We start from the raw sequence: 20,726 nt of genomic DNA, 5'->3' as shown, positions 1-20,726 counted from the left end.
GAGGATATCATCCTTAGTGAGGTAACCCAATCACAAAAGAAGTCACTAGATATGCACTCACTGATAAGTGGATATTAGCCCAGAAACTTAGAATACCGAAGATACATTATGCAAAACAGAAGAAACCAAGAAGGATGACCATTGTGTGGATACTTCATTCCTCCTTAGAATAAGGAACAAAATACCCATGAAAGGATATAGGTACAAAGTGCACTACCTTTTATGTACAATCTTTTTTAAAATCTAGAATCTCTTTCAAAAGTTGAAAATATGTCAACTGTGCGTTAGTGTAAGAATTAATTTAGTCTGAATACATTTTGCTTGATTGGAAAGAATGAGGGCACACTAAAAAACAACAAATAATCTACCAATAGTGTAAATAACACACTGTCCAATATCTAGAATCCACTTTCAATTTTCTCAACTCTCTACACCTGGGTCCCTTCTCACTGCAGTTCACACAGCTGCAGCTCGTCTTGTGTGCAGGGCAGGCTGCAGTTCACTGCTTCTGCTGCTCATCTTGTGTCCCATGGTAATGGGATCTGGCCCCTCACCCCAAAAAGTGGGTATCAAGAGTTGGGTATTAATGGGACAGTTCTAAGCATGGAGCATGTTTACAGACTATAGGCTTTGGATTAGCAAAATAAGTGAATGCTTTAGGAGTCACTTATTAGGCTGCCTAAGTAGGAGTGTGGAATCTAGTGCTGCCAAGAGCAATGTGGATTATGGCTGCCTAGTTCAAGAGTTTTCGTAGGAGAAGAATATAAATATGATGTAGAGATCATTCCTGTGATATTTTAGCAAACAATGTATCTGCTTTTTCTGAAAATCTACCTGAAGCTACATTTAATACATTTTGATTAATGATGTTGGCTTTGAAGTTTCAATAGACCATGCAAAACCTAGAATGTCCCTTCTCCTGCTGCCTGCAGATCCAGATGTAGAATTTTCAGCTACTTCTCCATCACTATGTCTACCTGCATGCCAACATTCTTCCCTTCATGATGAAATAATACTACACCTCTGAAACTACACACAAATCCCAATTAAATATTTTCTTTTTTAGGATGTTTATGATATATCTTCACAGCATTAGATTATAGGCTGAGATGGCTCATAAGGGGAAAGTGTTGATATGAATTTGTTTAAAATTCATTGTAATTAATTTTTACTTAATATAGAATTTTTGCATTTAAACAATTTTATAGAAATTTAAAAGAAACACAAATGCTGCAAGTATTAGGCCATATATATTGAATCAACATTTGAATTGGGTGTGTTTGTGTGTGTGTGTGCTATGTGTTTTTGCACAATATGTCATGAAACAAAAGACTTTGAGAGAAGATATAAATAGAATAGATAAACAAGAATGTAATATTATATTTAAACATAAAAGTATTAACCAATGTCTATGAAATAATACCTTTACACCCAAAGCAGACATCTTAAAAACAAGTTGTGTGTGTCATCCCACCATTAAATCTGGCAGATTAAGTGGGATCAGATGGATAGCCATACTAACAAGAATTCTAGATACCAGCTTGCATGCTTCTACCTTAGTATGTAACATAGAGCAAATGAGAAAGGTACTGTCTGGCTTTGTGTGTCAACTTGACGTGGGCTGGAGTTGTCACAGAGAAAGGAGCTTCAGTTTGGGAAGTGCCTCCATGAGATCCAGCTGTGGGGCATTTTCTCAGTGATCAAAGGGGGAGGGATCTTTGTGGGTGGTACCATCTCTTGGCTGGTAGTCTTGGGTTCTGAAAGAAAGCAAGCTGAGCAAGCCAGGGGAAGCAAGTCAGTAAGTAACATCCCTCCATGGCCTGTTCATCAGTTCCTGTTTCTTGATCTGATTGAGTTACACTCCTGAAATCCTTTGGTGATGAACAACAATATGGAAGTGTAAGCTGAATAAACCCTTTCTTCCCCAACTTGCTTCTTGGTCATGATGTTTGTGGAGGAATAGAAACCCTGACTAAGACAGTTCCAAATGAAACCTTCCCACAAGTACACACTAATACTTGATCCTGTACACATACACATGGACACATGCAACATATACACACATGATGTCAGAAATATAAACATAAGAATAAAAAACATTGAAAGAGAAAATACTTTTCAGGGATCCAGCTAAGATAGTTCTGAACAACATAACCAATGTTTAAAAAGGTGTTCCATTCAAATCAAGAAAATGAGTACATCTGGGAGGTGATTATATGGGTGGGGAGTAATGTACCCAGCTAAACTAACCAACTAAAAGAATATAAATGGATGCTAAAATCAGCAGAGATTTAGAATAGGTGTTTTTCAAAGGAATAGATACAGATGGAAAAATGGACACAGTAATATCTCGGAGATGAAAATCAAAAACAAGGTGTTAGAAAATTAATATTAGAGAGCAGGAAGATGAATGTTACAGATTATGGAGAGAAAAGGACACCCATCTATATTGTTGATGGAAATGAAACGGTGCAGCTGTAACAAGTGACAGGTGATCTCGAAGTCATACTGCTTCTTATACAATGAGACAAAATCTCACTGTATCTAAAATAAATAGGTATACTGTTAAGTTTATTGTCACATTGTTTATAATGGTCAAGTTATAAGTACAACAAAATATCAATCCTTATCTGAATGCTGAAAAGAAGTATGTCCTTCCTTGAAATTTCTGTCACCCTCTTTCCCCTGCCTGTTTCTTTCCTGCCTATCTTCTTACATGTCTTCCTCTCTTTTCCACCACTCACATTTTCCCACTGATAACACCTCAAAAGTGACCAAGACAAAGCACAGAATATACAGAAAGTATTTTATAGAGTTTATTCATTTAGTTATTTGATGATATACATTTTTAAAGCATAGCTTGAGATTAAAAAGTAAAATCATTTTACAGAGTATGATGAAGGTAACTTAAAACATGATCATGGTCCAAATTCAGATGAGGAATTAGATGACTGTGTTGAACTTCAATTATATTTTAAATATATTTTCTAAAGTAAGAATTTTTGAAGAAATGTTTGAGTTTCTGGCGTGAAAACACTTGGAAGCCCTTCTCCTTAGAAAGGCTTGGTATTTGCATAATGTCCTCAGTAGAAGCCATAGGACCAGTATCTTCTACAGCACAGTGGGCGGCAGCAGCCATANCCATAGCCACCATAGCCACAGCCACAGCCATAGCCACAGCCATAGCCTAGGCCTCCATAGCCATAGCCCAGGCCTCCATAATATCCTCCATAGTAGCACATGTTGTCAGGAGTGGAGTGTTCAGACGAAGATTAAGCAGTAGGTTTCTGGAGTTTGTGTTTCAGCAACTGCCAAGGGCCTTTTATATTCCTGGATGATTGGTGGCAAAAACCACAGGCATTATGACATCACACAAGTCTCTTGTATTCTTCAAAAAAATATCAGGTTGCCATAGTTTACTAACCAAACTATGCTACATAGCTGAGATAATTGTGCTCATATGTTAGGATCCCAAGGTTAGATCATGAGGCTTTAACAAGAAATTCTGGATGCATTTTCAAGACTATGGATCAGTATATATTTAGCTTATTTAATTCTCATGAATCTCTACTGTACCATAGTACAAATCATTGAAATATTTCCTCTTTATGTCTGTGTGGTTTGTAGTACTCCATATGGAAAATATGCTTTTGTTTTCCTTGCATTGCTTTGTTATTATAAAATAAATATATATTTCCTATGTATTTCATAAAAATGTTTTGGTCATTGGTTATGTTATTGGTAAGTTGATGACTTAATATGCACATAAGCATATTCCGTCATATATTATTCTATGATGTAATTTTACTGACCTATGAACATAGTAGATCTTTCTATCTTGTTATATGTTTTTCAATTTCTTATTTTTAATGCCTGTTTTTCCCATCATTTTTCAGTTTTTCTTACTTTGATTCTGTGGTATATTTTGAGATCAGATTCTGTGGTAGCTCCCTTTCTGCTTAGTGTTGCTTTTCTCTTAGAGTCACCTTCTACACTCCTGTTATCATTAGGATTATGCTGTCTAGTTCTGTTCAGAACAAAATCAGAATTTGTATTGAAATAGCATGAAATCTATACATTGGTTTATAAAACATACTCATTTTTGTTAGTAATTCAACAATCTATAAACAAGATATGTCATTACATATCCTATATTTTTCTTCCCATTATTTTCTTCAAAGAAACTGGATGTTACTGATCATTATGGTAAGCAATATGATGCAAACTGAAGAAGGTGCACCAGTAGTAGCTAAGTTAGCTTTAGTATTTTATACATGTTTAAAGATCAGGCTGTGTTAATGATGTCACCTGTGTTAGGCTGACCTCATACTAGATTATGCTTCAATTAGCAGAAAAGCTGGACAACACCAATTGTATTGAGGGCAATTAGACAACAAATAGTAAGCTAAAAGTTGGTTTGGAAGAGTGATGGTGTCTTAAGAGTCCTCGTTGCCATGGTCAAATGCCATGACCAAAAGCAAGCTGAGGAGGAAAGGGTGTATTTAGCTTATATTTCACCGTCACTATTCATTATTAAAAGAAGTCAAGACAGGAATTCAAACAGGGCAGGATTCTTGAGGCAGGAGCTGACACAGAGCAATGGTTGAGATAGTGGTGCCAAGAGCAATGTGGATTATGACTACCTAGTTAAAGAGATTTCAGAGGAGAAGAATATAATTACATGGTCAAGAGACTATTCTTGTGGTATTTTGGAAAACACTGTGACATCTTTTTCTGAAAAACCTACCTGAGGCTAAATTTAAGACTTTTGTATTTGCCAGGCACTGACATAGCCTCACAAGAGATAGCTATATCAGGGTCCTATCAGCACAATCTAAATACAGAAGTGGATGCTCACAGTTATCTATTGTATGGAACACAGGGACCCCAATGAAGGACCTAGAGAAAGTGCCCAAAGAGCTAAAGGGGTCTGTAACCCTATAGGAGGAACAACAATATGAACTAACCAGTACCCCCCAGAGCTTGTGTCTCTAGTTGCATATGTAGCAGAGGATGGCCTAGTCAGCTATCAATGGGAGGAGAGGCCCTTGGTCCTGTGAAGTTTCTATGTAACAGTACAGGGGAATGCCAGGGCCAGAAAGTAGGAGTGGGTGGTTTGGGGAGCAGGGCGGGGGGGGGGTATATGGGACTTTCAGAGAGGAAACTAGGAAAGGGGATAGCATTTGAAATGTAAATGAAGATAGTATCTAATAAAAATTTAAAGAAAAAAGTAAAAAAGACTTTTGCATTAATGGTGTTGGCTTTAAAATTTCAATCGACCATGCAAAACCTCGAGTGTCCCTTTTCCTGCTGCCTGCAGATCCAGAATTAGAATTTTCGGCTACTTCTCCATCACTATGTCTACCTACATGCTAACACTCTTCCCTTCATGATGAAATAGGACTACACCTAGAAACAACACACAAGATCTCATTAAATATTTTCTTTTTTAGGATATGGTCATGACACATATTAATAGTAATAGAACATTGACTGAGATTTATGTATGATAAGGGAAAGAATTGAGTTAAACGTTTCCAAAACTCATTGTAATTAATTTTCACTTAATACAGAATTTTTCCATTTAAAATATTTTTTATAGAAATATTTAAAAGTAAGACAAATGCTTCAATGCTTAGGTTATATATAGAACCAACATTTGAATTGTGTGTATGTATGTGTATGTGTGTGTATGTGTGTGTGTGCTATGTGTGTGTTTGCACAATATCTCATGAAAATAAAAGGCACCAGTAGAAGTATAAATGGAATAGAGAGTCAAGAAAGTCATATTATGCATGAGAGAGGAAGGTTGAAGAGGGGTTGTGGAACGGAGTGTGGAGAGGGATGAAGGAGAATTAAATATCATGACACCCAAAGCACATGTCTTAAAGGCTAGTAGAGGGTATTAGTTCACCATTCAACCTGGCAGATTAAATGAAATCAGTTGGATAGCCTAACTAACAAGAATCACAGATACCAGCCTGCTTGCTTCTACCTCAGTATGTAAGGTGGAGAGCAAATGTAAAAGATAGATGCTCCAAAATTAAACCCTCCCACAAGGACAACCTAACACATGATCCTGCACACATACACATGGACTCATGCAACACACACACACACACACACACACACTTACACACACATGCACACTCATAAACATGACGTCAGAAATATAACAGAAGAGTAAAAGAACAATGAATTAAAAAACTTAGAGATCCTGCTAAGAAGATTCTGAACAACAAAACTATTGTATAAAAAGATGTTCTGTACAAATCAAGAAAATGACTATATCATGAAGGAAATTAATGCAAAAATATGGGTTGGGATATACGTAGCTAAACTAACAAGCTAAAAGAATATGAATGGATACAAAAATAAGCTGAGATTTAGAACGGGTGTTTTTCAAAGGCATAGATACATATGGACAAATGGACACAGTAATCTACTTCAGTAATATCTCTGAGATGCAAATCAAAAAAAGATGATATTTCAGCCCATGACTGTTATATAATTACTATTGGAGAGAAGAAAGAACAAGAGAAGAGGGCACCCCTCTCTATTGTTGATGGAAATGTAACTTGGTGTAGCTATGAGAAAAGTAACATGTGGCATGTTTGCAAACACACCGGCATGTGACAGATTATCTAGAATTCACATTGCTTCTTATACAATGAGATGAAACCCACTGAATTTTTAAGAAATAGGTACACTACTAAATTTACTGTCACGTTGTCTATAATGGTCACATTATAAATACAACAAAATATTAATCCTTATCTGAATGCTGGAAAGAAGTTTTTCCTTCCTTGAACTTTCTGTGGTCCTATTTCCCCTTCCCGTTTCTTTTCTCTTTTTTTGGCCATATTTTTAATTAGATATTTTATTTATTTACATTTAAAATGCTATCCTGAATGTTCCCTATACCCTCCCCCTGACCCTTCTCCTCTACCCACCCACTCCCACTTCTTGGCATTCCCCTTTATGGGGCATATAAAGTTTGCAAGACCAAGGGGCCTCTCTTCCCAATGATGGTCAATTAGGCCATCTTCTGCTACATATGCAGCTAGAGACACGAGCTCTGGGGGTACTGGTTAGTTCATATTGTTGTTCGCCTATAGGGTTGCAGACCCCTTCAGCTCCTTGGGTACTTTCTCTAGCTCCTCCATTGGGGTCCCTGTGATCCAATAGCTGACTGGGAGCATCCACTTCTGTGTTTTCCAGGCACTGGCATAGCCTCACAAGAGGCTGCTATATCAGGGTCCCTTCAGCAAAATCTTGCTGGCATGTCCAATAGTGTCTGGGTTTCCTGTTTCTTTTCTTGCCCATATTCTTACCTATTTTCCTCTCTTTTACTCCCCTCACACTTTCCCACGAACACTGCCTCACATGTGACAAAAACAAAAGCACAGAACATACAAAAATTAATTTGTAGAGTTTATTCATTTAGTTCTTTAATGATACACATTTTTTAAACATAGGTTGAGAGTTAAATTTAAAATCATTTTACAGAATATGGCGAAGATAACATAAAACATGATCATGGTCCAAATTCATATGAGGAATTAGATGACCATGTTAAATTTCAATTATATCTTACATATATTTGTCCTAAAGTATTGATTTTTGAAGACACTTTTTGAGTCCCTGATGTGAAAACACATGAATATCCTTCTGGTTAGAAAGGCTGGGTCTCTACATAATGTCCTCAGTAGAAGCCATAAGACCAGTATCTTCCACAGCACAGTGGGCGGCAGCAGCCATAACCATAGCTACCATAGCCACAGCCACAGCCACAGCCATAACCACAGCCATAGCCACAGCCATAGCCCAGGCCTCCATAGTAGCTCCCATAGTAACACATGTTGTCAGGAGTGGGGTGTTCAGAGGGAGATCAAGCAGTAGGATTCTGGAGTCTGGATGGAGCCACTTGCCAAGGGCCTTTTATACACCTGGATATTGGTGACAAAACCCACAGGCATTATGACATCACACAAATCTCTACTGTGCTTCAGAAAACATCAGGGTGCCATAGTTTACTGGCCAAACAACACTGCATAACTGAGATGATTTTGCTCATATATTAGGAGCCCAAGGTTAGGTCATGAAGCTTTAATTTGAATATGTGGATCTAATTTCAAGACAATGCCTCATTCTATATTTATTTTATTTAATACTCATGAATCTCTACTGTGCCCCAATACGAATAATTTAATGTCTTTCTCCTGTTTATATCTGTTTTGCAGTATTCCATACTAAAACCTTTTTGTTTTCCTTGCTTTGCTTTGTATTGTAAAATAAGTATGAATTCTCTAAGTATTTGTGATGAAAAATGATTCGGTTATTTGCTATGTTATTAGTAACTTGATAACAATATATGCATAAGCATAATTTGGAATTATTTTAAATTTATTCTAATCAGATATACTTTTTTCATTTATTTTTACTATTTTTGTATGGTAATTCTACTGATCCATGAGCATAGTAAATCCTCCCATCTTCTTTATTCTTATTCAATTTCTCATTTGTATATGTTTTGTGCCACTTATTATTTAATTTTTATTTTATTACTATGATTCTGTGGAATAATTTGAGACCAGTTTCTATGATAGTCCTGGTATTTTCCTTTATGCTTAGTTTGTTTTGGCTCTTAGAGAGATCCCGTGCCCTCATTTGATCATTAGAATTGTACTGTCTAGTTCTGGTCAGAATACAATTGAAATTTTTATGTTGATTTCATGAAATGTGTACATTGCTTTAGTGAGTGTACTATTTTTCTTTTTAATATTCCTTAAATCCATGAACAGATATATGATTCTATATCCTAGTTTATTCTTGAAATTATTTTATTCATAGAAAATGAATACTACTGGTCATTATGTTAAGCTAAGCAAGGCAAACTAAAGGAGGCAGATCACTTGTAGCTAATGGGCCTTTAGCAATTTTTACTGGTGTAAATCATTTTTTCCTAATGATGTCCCTTATGTTATGTTGACAACACATAGATTGAGCTTCAATTATCAGGTAAGACGGGCAATATAAATTGGACTGAGGGATGGGAATTAGACAGCAATAGTAATCTCAAATTTGTTTGGGAATAGAGATGGTGTCTTAGAGTGCTCATTGGTATGGGAAACACCACGAACAAAAGCAAGTTGAAGAGAAAAGGATTTTTGGTTAAACTTCCCCATCACTGTTCATCACTGAAGGAAGTTAGGATAGGAATTCAGACAGGGCCGGATTCTGGAGGCGGCAGTTGATTCAGAGTTCATGATGGGACACTCTTACAGATTTCTCAACCTGATTTCTTATAGCACTCATGACCACAAGTCCAGAGTTGGCACTACTTTCAATGGACCATGCCCCTCTCTCTCCAGTAACTAATTAATAAAATGCCCTATAGGCTTGCCTACTTCCCTGTTTTATGGAGTCATTTTCTTAACTGTGTTGAAGTGGCTCATTCCTATCATATGGCTTCAGTTTGTGTCAAGTTGATAAAAACCCTTAGTATAATTGACCCATGTCAACTTGACAAACATATGTCTGTTGAACCACAAACTTTCCTTATATATTTACCCCCAAGATCTCACAAAAAACACAAATAACTTCAAAATTCTTAATGTTTTTACAGATTCAAACACATTAAAAGTTCAGTCCCTTAAACTATGCAATGTTTGTATTTTTCTAGAATCTCTTTGAAGTGATGAAAAAAAATCTGTCAACTGTGAGCTTTTGTAAAAATAAAATTAAATTGAATAAATTCTTTGAAAATGGAAGAGCTAGGGCACAGTCACAATAAGATAAAAGCAAAATAATCTACCAATAGTGTAAATAACACATTGTACAATCTAGAATCTAGTTTCATTCTTCTCAGCTCCTCTATGGGCTTGGATCAGTTCTCTCACTCTGCCCTCTGAACCACTCACAGCTTGTCTTTTATGGTTGGGTAGGATCTACTATACTGCTTCTGCTGTTCTTGGTGGTTGTCCCATGGTAATGGAATCCCCATCCCCTTCCCTCCAAAAAAGTTGCTATCAGTATTGGGGTATTGATGTGACCGAGCTAACCATGGTGCTTGTTCTCAGAATATAGTCCTTGGATTCACAAAGAAGGTGAATACATTAAGAGACACTTAATAGACCTTCTTGGTATGAGTATGGAAGATAGTGGTGCTAAAAGTAATATGAATTATGACTGCCTAACTTGAGAGATTTCCCAGAAAAATATTCATAAATGGCCGAGAGGCCTTTCTTGTGATTTTTTTTTTGGGGGTGGGAAAGAATGTGACTGCTTTTGGCTTTTGATAATTTAGCTGGGGATGAATTCAAGACTTTTGGATAAATGTGTTGCCAGAGGAGATTTCAAGATAGCCTAGCTCTTACTGTCACATAGGTATTAATTTTATGAATATTTACAAAAATGACTGCCAGTACTGAAGGTAATAAAAAGTTTTAATCAAAACCTGATGCTAAGTGCAATAAACGAGTAGTAGCCTCAGAGAAAGATGGCAGCAGCCAAGCTTCTAACTTGTGAAATGAAATTAAAGAAAATCTTAAGCAGTGATGGGAAAATAATCAGAAACAGAAAGCTGTTGAAATATAATTGAATAAGGTGGCCACGTTCCAAACCCAGCAAGCAGTGTAGCTTGGCAGTTTTGGCTATGTAGTTCTGGCTTTAGAGCCTAGAATGCATGAAAGCTATTTTGGATTTTTTTCTTCTCAACTAAGGGAAGCTGGTAAGGGCAGACATGTCCCTTAATTGAAGCATAGAAAGTCCACTGTGGAAAGCTATGAAAATGAGTTGTATGGGAGACCCCACAGTGATGGTGATGCCAGAGTTTTGGGATTACTACCAAGGAGAGCTCCAGACTAGGTATAGGAACTTCCCAAGAGAAAGAAGTGTGATTTAGTCAAATAAGTGGATAGAAGATGGAGACCTGGAGCATTCTCTGATCCCAGACATCAGTATGCAGAACTTAGAATTTGCCCATCTAGTGTTTGACTTCCCTTGGCACAGTATTTCCTCACATACTAACTTATATCCACTTTAGAATGGTAAGGTATATTCTGTGCCATTGTATCTTGAAAATATGTGATCTGCTTTTTATTTTGCTCTCAAAGGCTTTACAGTTAAGAAATTGCCTTGAGTCTCATAAAAGACTTTGAACTTTGGAGTTTTAAACAGTATTGAGATTATGATAGACTATGGGGACTTTTGAAGTTGAACCTAATGTATTTTACATTATAATTTGGCTATAAGCTTATGGGGCTAGGAACTGGAATGTGATGGTTTCAATGATTATGCCATATAGGCTCACAGAGTTGACACCTTGGCTAGTAGGGTCTGGAATTGTTTGAAAGGAATAGGAGGTGTGGTTTTGTTGGAGGAAGTGCATCACTGGTGATGGGCTTTGAAGTTCAATAGCCTATGCAAAACCCAGAGTCCCCCTTCTGTGTTTAATTTTAAATTTTAACTTTAAAATTTTAAATTTTAACTTTAAAATTTTAAATTTTAAAGTTAAAATTTAAAATTAAGCATATTTCTTGGTTAAAAGGAAAATGTTGACTATAAAATTTATTTTCACATTGTTTATAACAGCCAAGTTATAACAACACGAAATGTCCATCTACAGATGTATGCCAAGAGGATGTGCTTCTTTCTCTTTCTCCATAACCTCCTCTCCTCGCCTCTTCTTTCCATGTTCATTCTCCATGTCCATCTTCTGAAATATCTTACTCTTCTTTACTTCCCTCCCACTTTTCCAACCTCCTCTGTGATCAGGTAGATACAAAGACACAAAACATACAGAAATTGTTTTGTTCTGTTTATTCATTTATTTACTTGATAATTCAAATGTCTTTATGCAAATATTGAGTTACTGTTGAAAACATTTTTAAAAGCATTATTAAGATAAATGTTTTTATAAGAACATTTGTTGATGATGACTGTCCAACCTAAGGTGAAACATTAGATGGGCATTTTTTGTTTCAATTATTTTTCAGATATTTTGGTATAAAGTTAAGTGTTTTTGAAGACATTCTCAAGTCCATCTTGTGAAAATTCTTGGAAGCACTTTCAGTCAGCAAGACTGGGTAGATACATAAATCCTTCAATAGAATCCACAGGAGCAGTATCTTCTACAGCACAGTGGGCGGCAGCAGCCATAACCATAGCCACCATAGCCACAGCCATAGCCACAGCCATAGCCACAGCCATAGCCACAGCCATAGCCACAGCCATAGCCACAGCCTAGGCCACCATAGCCGTAGCCTAGACCTCCATAGTAGCTGCCGTAGTAACACATATTGTCAGGAGTGGACTGCTCAGAGGATGCCAGGAAGTACGTTCCTTGAGTCTGGATGTCACCATCTGCTGAGCACCTTTTATATACCTGGTTGTTTGACAGGGAAAACCACAGGCATTGTATTGTCACACATCTATGCCCTGTGCTTCTGAAAACATAGGAAGTGCCATGTTTTACTAGACGAACTAACCAGGTTGCTGCATCACTGACATAATTATGCTCTATGTTAGGATCATGTTCAAATCATGGGTGTCAGGATCAGGGCCTGCTTTTATTTTCAAGACTCTATCTCATTCTAAATTTAGTTTATTGTGTACATATGATCTGACCCTGTTACACAATACAAATAAATCAGTTGTCTACTTTTATTATCTGTTTCCTTTATAAAACTTCATAGGTAAAATTCTTTGTGTTTTCTCTCCTTTTGCTTTTTTGTTATTATAGAGTATATCTTATCTCTGTGAATACATTTCCAGGCCCTTGCTAATAAAGCACGATATGGTTATTGGTTATATAATTGGTGACTTGTGGTGACCCACATCTTATATAAACGTATTTTCAGATATTATGGATGTAATTTCATATATCTTGATTTAACTTTTTAAGAAACATACCAATGACATAAGAAACATATCAATCATTAGACAATTGGATGTGTGCTTCTCTTTGGCCCATGTCTCGTATGGTAATGTTTTAGATGTAACTGTGAAATATACCTCAGTTGGGTTGGGTGCTCCAACATCAGCCTTTAGGTACAGTTTGTTTTTTAATTGATAGTTATATTGGCTTTCTATTGGCTGTGCAGCTATCTACAGCAGTAACTTGTTTCTTGAATAATTTTTGGAGAAGTTCTGGGATTACACTTCAGTCGTAAATACTTTGTCCATTATGAATAAAATGTTCCCCTTAAAATGTGCCTGAATTCCTTAAAGGTGAATAAAAAATATGTACTCTGTCTATCAGTTTGTAGCTCATGGACCAAGATTTGGTGTAAACAATGAAACCAAATCCTAAAAAAAGCATGTAATACCCATTTACTACCACATTTTCACAATTAATCTAGTTAAGATATGTTCATGTATCATTATACAGTCTGAGCAAGTTAAATGTATTAAAACATAAGAATGTACATATATATAGATATATGCATATAAGGACAATTGCAAGAGAAAGGCTATAAATTTGTAGGAGAATAAGGGTGGGAATGTGGGAGGTTTTCCAGGGATGAAAATGGAAGGGAAAAAGTGTAATCATATTATAATCTCAAGAGGAAAGAAACAATAAAAGAAAAAAAAAACTATTGAAAAATAAAACCAGTCAGTGAGTTTGACAGCCAATGAGACACATGTATAGGTGAGGTACAAGCACTCAAACATAGGAAGTGAATAATTTCAGGAGAAGCTTTATAGAGCCTGGCCCCATAAATAACCCCATATTAAGTGGGGAAGGAAGAGCTCAAAGAAGCATACTTTAATAGGCCATAATGCTATATGTAAAGAACCCCAAAGATTCCATGAGAAATTCTGAGAACTGGTAAACATTTTGAGCCTTTAGAAATAGGCTATAAAACCAACATACAAAACAAACAAAAAAAAAATCAGCAACATAGTTACATATCACTAATGAGCTTGTCAAGAAACCAAAGAAGGAACAAGAGTACTCATGGGAGTACTCAAGAATCCCATAAAAACACTAAGGTGGACTTAATATACACTAAGAGGATCTTGTGCAGACCTGTGCAGGCTGTAAGCTTGCTGTGTTAGTCCCTGAGTTCATGTGAGCTCCGCTCAGTTGATTTAGAGGGACTTGTACTCCCAATGGCCTCCATCCCCTCTGGATCGTATATATTTTCTGCCTCCTCTTTCATGGGTTTCCCCGATCTCTGAAGGAGGGAATTTGATGGAGACATCACATTTAGAGATGAGTGTTCCAAGGTTTCTCTTTCTTAAAAAATGTCAGGCCGTGTGTATTTGTAATTGTTTCCATCTGCTGCGGGAGGAAGCATCTCCGAAGACACCTCAAAAAGACTCTGATATAGGAGTGTATCAGAATATCTTTAAGAGTTACTTTATCATATTGTTTTAGAGCAGTATTATTTTGCTTTAACCTAAGTCTCTGGGCCATCTAGTCTCAGGTTCTTGATCACACAACCATGAAAGTTATGAGTCCCGTCTTGTGGAATGGGCCTTAAATCAAACAGCATTTGTTGGTTACTCCCATGAGCTTTGTGCCACCGTTTCCCTAAGCGTACCTTAAAAGCAGTACATCATTGTACATAAAGAGTTTGTGTCTAGCCTGGTATTCACATTTCTTTTTTGAGTGCATGAAGAGTACCTTTCTGTACCAAAGATGCTGGAATGTAGGCGTGAAGGTTCTATGTGAGCACCAGCTTGAAATCTGCATCTTCAATGAAGTCTGTAGGTGTTCTCATTAGTAATGGGTCTCTGCTGTCAGTTTCTCTTGGTCCCTTTACCTTCTTTTGGTTTGTCTTATTCTACTTTTATGTGATAGTTTATTTTTTAATTTTACTATATTTTATTTTGTTAGAGTTTTAAAATTGAATGAATGAATTCATGCAAACATAACCATCTGGTTAGTTTAACAACTGAAATGTCACTTATACCTGTAGGAGGGGCACAATTGTTCTTTTTTTTTTTCTCCAATAGAGTGATACTGGGCATATCTATCCCTCCAGGACAGGCCTTGTGTTCAGAAGTTGTTGACCAACATATAATTGGATTCCACAGTATTTTGTGGTGTGTGTTTTTATTTGGTTACAATTTGGTGCTATTTCTTTTCCTTTTGGTGAGGCTTTGTTTCCTTTGTTTTGGGGGTGGATCGGGTTTTTGTCCAATTTTTTGAGAAAGGATTTAAAGTTGGGTGGATAGGAAGGAGGAGAGGACTTGGAGGGTACAGTCAAACTAGTTAAATTTTGGAAATTATTTTAAATAATAAAAGATGGAGATAAATATTCAAAAATAAAGAGACAAAAGAATAACTGTATTCATAAAGTTTATAAATTACCTTGCCTGAAACCAAAGTAAATAACCTTTAGAGAACAGAAGAAAAACTGAAGAAGGCACCAAATAATTGAATGACATCGCATGATCATGGGCTGTCAGAACTAATGATTTAAGTACTGTATGTACCAAATTAATGTACAGATTCAATGTAATCTCTATCAGAGTCCAAATTATATTGTTAATAGAATAAAACAACACAACACTAAAATCATGAAATCTAAGAGCACTCTAATATTCAAAACAATGCCAAGGAGAGAGAATGATGCTGAAGGCATTGTAACACCTGATCTCAAATTATTCTTCAGAATCATAGTTAATGACACTAAATGCTACTATCATCAAAACAGACACATGACTCAGTAGAAAAGAAGAGGAAGACCAAGGGGAAAATCCATAGCACCATGGTTACTTAATTTTTGAAAAGGGTATCACAAAAGCTGCAATGCAAAAAGTCTCTTGAGCAAATATTGGTATAGCAACACAATATGTATGTGTTTAAGAAAGAAATTAGAATATGACCTCAAAAGGGACCTAAACTCTAAATTTTAATCCTAAAAATTTGAGAAATTTAGTGGAAAACAAAAGTAAAATTTTCAATATGAATTTTCCTGAAAGAACTCCAGTGGCATCAGCATGACATGATAACACAGGACAGCATGAAAGCAAAGCATAACAACAACAAAAAGCCTCCTGCACAGCCAGTGCCAGAGTAATGAAGCCTGGGGGAAGTCTTTGCCATCTACTCATCAGATCAGTGATTAGTACCTTTAATACATGAAATTTTATTAAACCACGCCCTTGAGACTAAGAATAGTGGTCAGCGGAAGAGAAATAACAAAGTTAATTAAGTAATGCCAAAATACAGCTAAAGGAGATATACTTTTTTTTTCCACACAGCTAAGTACTGTGTCTTCGGGTTTAGCCAATATTTGTATTACAACATTGCTTCAGAGGGGATGACAGATGGCTTGGTTATTAAAGGACATGCCACATACCCAAGAGAAAAAAAACTCCATAAATATAGATAACTTTTTATATATCCTACTAAGGATGTTCTACACAACAGAATAATCTTCCATACACAACCAAGGATGCTCTGTACAACAGAATAATTATCTGTACACAAAGAAAGAGAACATGTGCTTCAGACAGGGTATTAATACACAAAATTGATGTGGGATACACACAGCTAAACAGCCAAAAAGCTAAAATGATGCTAAAATGAGCAGAGAATTAGAACAAATATTTGTCAAATGACAAGATACAAATAGCCAAAAAGATTTAATATGGTTCTATTACGCTAATATCCCAGAGATGTCAATCAAGAACAAGATGAGCTTGCAGCCCACAACTATTAGACAATTAATATTAGAGTGAAGAAAGATTAATGACACAGACTTTGTAGAGAAAAGAGCACCCTTCTGCATTGTTGGACAGAATGTGAGCTGGTACAGCCATGACAGAAAATATAGCATGTATCACTCCCTGCAACACATATAATAAATATATATAAATTATGTATAAGTATATATACTTAAATATATATATATATACTAAGTATGTAATATATATTATAACAAAACTACACATATTAATACACATGCACATATATACACATATATATATATTATATATATATAAAATCTACATATATGTGTGTGTGCCTATGTGTATGAAATAGAGGTCATGCTGCTGCATTTTAACTAAAGGAAATCCAATCCATATCAAAGTACTACCCACACTATCAAGTCCACAGCCACATTGTTCACAATAGCAAACATGTGCATGAGTAGATGTGTTTTTCTTTCCCGTTTCCCTCCTTTTACCCAGCTCTAAGTCCATTTTTCCATATCCTTTTATCTCTCACACCTCTTTCCTATGTGAATATACAATGGGACCAAACAGATACAAATTAGCAAACATGAAAACTGATGAAATACAGAAAATTTACTTTTTGGAACCTTTATTTGATAATACTTATATTTCTATATCCAGATTGAGAGTCATATTTGATCATGTTAAAAAATGTTTCAAAGATGGTCAAACCACAAGTGCTCACATAATCCAGTTGAAAGTGAGGGCATAAGTTGAAGATGCTGTTTCATATTTTTTAAATCAGAAATTATGTTATAAAGTCAGAATATTTGAAATTATTTAAGAGTTCTTGATGTGAAGAAGCTTGTAAGAACTTCAGTAAGACAGCAGTTTATAGGCAATGTTCTGGGCAGCTGCTGGATCTCCTCAGTAGAAGCCACAGGACCAGTATCTTCTACAGCACAGTGGGCGGCAGCAGCCATAACCATAGCCACCATAGCCACCATAGCCGCAGCCATAGCCATAGCCACAGCCATAGCCACATCCTAGGCCTCCATAGCCGTAGCCCAGACCTCCATAGTAGCTGCTGTAGTCACACGGTGTCAGGAGTGGAGAATTCAGCTGAGGAATAGTAGTATGTTTCTTTACTTTGGATATCACCATCTGCCAAGGGCCTTATATGTGCCAGGGTTATTGCCGTGGAAACCACAGCCATCACAGTACCATATAGCTCACTGCTGTGCTTCATAAAACACCCTAAGTGTTGTGATGTACTTGGACACATGAGGCTGCATAACTGAGATAAATGTGATTCCACAGTGTAATCATGGAATCGGATTTATTTTTCAACTCTTCATACCATTCTTTATAGTAGATTAGTGAATACATGACGTGATTCTGTCAGATGATATGTCATTACATTTTTTTCTCCATTTTGCCTATATAGCATATATATGCATATGTATTAATTTCCATTGATCTAGAGAAAGAAGAAGATTGCTATTTTTCTCCTTTTTGCTTTATTATTTTGAATGAATTCTGTATTGAGGAGCAAGTTTATTGAGTCTCATGAACAATTGGTTGAGCTGTTTGTTAACTTTGTGGGCATTTGGCATCTTATATTAATATATTTGGTATTTTTCTTAAGCCTTTTTTATTATACATTGCTTTAAAATCAACAGAATATACCATTTTATGTGATTAAACAGAATATGTTACATGTTATCTTTTGAGAGCCCGTGTGAAGATCTTGTAGGCGTGACTGTAAAAGGCATCATGGTTGTGTGGGTAAACCAAGGTAAATATTTATAACCTTTTTAAATCATGGCCATGCAAGCTTCATATATATGAAGAAAGTGCCTGTATCTAAATTCATATATAGAATCTTAAAGAAAAAGGACAATACATAAATTTGAACCTACAAAACTACTATAGCATTACATGAGATATTATAAGAAGAATGCATAGTTGAGGATTCAAATCTAACATCCACAAAATATGTGGCATTTTGCTCTTAGGTCTCATTTAGCTCATTGTTATGGCTCCATTTTTTCTGCTACAATTTTCACAATTTCATTTATCCTAACAGTTGGATTATGTTTCATACATAAATATAGAATAGTTTTATTATACATTTATCTGTAGATAGACCTGAGGCAGTCTGTTTTTTGTTTATATTGAATAGATCAGCAATGGTCACTAATAAGCAGGTATAGTAAGATATAGAGACCTTTGTGTATATTGCCAATTTTGGTAAACCTGGATCATGTAGTAGATCCATTTCTAGGATCATTTTTTTTTGAGGAATGTTCAAACAGATTTTTACAGTAGCTGTACAAATTTGTGCTTCCAACAACTGCAAATAATGTTTCCCTTTCCCTAAATCCAACCAACATTTGTAGTTCTTTGTGCTTTTCTTTTTTATTGTTTTATTTATTTACATTCCAAGTGTTGTTCTTTTCATCTTAGCCATTCTGAAATCTCAAAGGTGTTTTGGGTATTTGATGGTGATCTTTATGCGAATGATGATGTTCTTCACTGTACAGAGATTTTTTAGTTTTATGAGATCATGTTTATATGTTGATGGCTTAAGTCTTGAGTTACTGTTGCTCTTTACCTGAAATCCTTTTCTGAGTCACTGAGGTCATGTGCTAGTCTTTGTCAGATTCGATTTTCAGTGTGTCTATTTTAATGTTAGCTCCATGAAGTTTAAATTACTATATCTCTTTAGAGGTCAAGATATCAATGTAGATGTGTATGTGGTTAGTGCTCTCCGTGGAGGTGAGATAAAATGCAGTGATATCAAGGGGGAAAAGTTATACTAGAACAAGAGGGTTAAGTAGTCTGAATGGGGAAATGCAGAAATGTCATCATAAATAACACCAAGGACCTTATAAGTAAGTTGTATGGAAATCTGCTTGTCTCTGTAGAAACTTGCATTCCAAATATATTTAAAATGGAGTAACACTAGAGTGGAGGCAACAACACCCACCATAGATTCAACAGGATATCAAGTAAAAATGCCAGTACCAGAAATATGCTATCGCTTTAGGAATTCTTGACCAGTGTAGCCCCATATACATCTAAAAATTACAGGCAACAGCCAATGTTATTTGTTTATCCTTGAGAATCTGACCACAAGACCTTGTCGATGAACACATAGTTGAATCACAGAACATGGAGAACTCAAGCTTGCCCTGACCTCAAAGCTTTACCCCACTGTGTAGCTTTTATAGTACTGAATGGTAGTTTGCACATGACTGGAAGATAAATTACATGGCCATTTGTAGTTACCTCTAAACTCTGTGAGCTAAAACATAATGACTGGACCCGTGCACAGCCGTAACAGCAACATGAACAGCCTGGCAGTAATCTGCACGTTTCTAATTGAATTTAAGTTTACCTGACAGATGTATTCAACCAGGGACCTTTATTTGGATAAGAACATGCAAATTGACACCAAGGAAGACCCTACTTGGAGTATTCTGTTAAATCCAGTTTTAGAGAAACTCCTAAGGATATTGTTATAGATGGTGATTATCACAGAGACCCAAACTGGACAACTTTCACAAAGTAAGAGTGAGGTATTCTTAGCTCTATTGAAGGAAACAACTGGTGACTCTAAGAAAATGGTGTTTTCTCAACACAGCAGATAGCAGCTTTTGAGAACTCACACAGGATGTGACAGCACAAAAAGTCTTACGCTCAAATCAGAAAAATTCCAACATGGTATGGAGGGGGAGTGACCAAGCATTCCTGCTTTTAGTGAAGGAGCTGTAACTGTTTGATATCTGTTAGAAGATTGAGAGATAGTTCCTTTAGGGGTGTGGTCCTGGATAGGCCAACTCTACTTCAGGTGATCTCTACCCATCCTACATAATGTAAGCATCACAAATTGGACTTGGTGTATTTAAGGTAAAAATAAAAGGAGGACATAAAGTTTGTTGGGAATAAAATGGGTAATCCTGAGAAGAAAAGGGAAAACATGAATTTTATCCAAATATATTACATGACATTCTCTAAGAAGCAATAAACATACATAGTGCAAAAGGTATTTTGCTTATTCTCACATAATACTGATGTGGATT

The 20,726-nt window shown here is 36.1% G+C and overlaps 2 protein-coding genes across 3 annotated transcripts; both read right to left on the bottom strand.

Moving 5' to 3' along the window:
* Positions 1–3,083: 3,083 nt before the first annotated feature.
* LOC110329353 (keratin-associated protein 20-2-like) lies at positions 3,084–3,242 on the bottom strand. The gene has a single exon (XM_021208935.1). It carries the CDS (start codon positions 3,240–3,242, stop codon positions 3,084–3,086), a length of 159 nt encoding a protein of 52 aa, XP_021064594.1.
* Positions 3,243–7,705: 4,463 nt separating this feature from the next.
* Positions 7,706–12,301, bottom strand: LOC110329319 (keratin-associated protein 20-2-like). 2 transcript variants are annotated; one of them, XM_029544254.1, is made up of 2 exons: positions 12,225–12,301; positions 7,706–7,787 (listed from the first exon to the last, which is right to left on the bottom strand). In XM_029544254.1, the coding sequence occupies exons 1-2, from the start codon at positions 12,299–12,301 to the stop codon at positions 7,706–7,708; spliced, it is 159 nt and encodes a 52-aa protein (XP_029400114.1). The 2 variants fall into 2 exon arrangements, with proteins under 2 accessions (XP_029400114.1, XP_021064535.1); XM_021208876.1 differs by lacking the exon at positions 7,706–7,787 and having other exon boundaries at positions 12,107–12,301.
* Positions 12,302–20,726: the final 8,425 nt, after the last annotated feature.

Source organism: Mus pahari, chromosome 12, assembly GCF_900095145.1.
Source record: "Mus pahari chromosome 12, PAHARI_EIJ_v1.1, whole genome shotgun sequence".
Classification (NCBI taxonomy): domain Eukaryota; kingdom Metazoa; phylum Chordata; class Mammalia; order Rodentia; family Muridae; genus Mus; species Mus pahari.
The sequence above is the reverse complement of the archived record's forward strand: the minus strand, read 5'-3'. Positions and strand labels throughout refer to the sequence as shown.

Bases quoted from the DNA above. Each gene is read 5' to 3' on its own strand.
- LOC110329319 (XM_021208876.1), bottom strand. From the start codon at position 12,301: ATGTGTTACTACGGCAGCTACTATGGAGGTCTAGGCTACGGCTATGGT.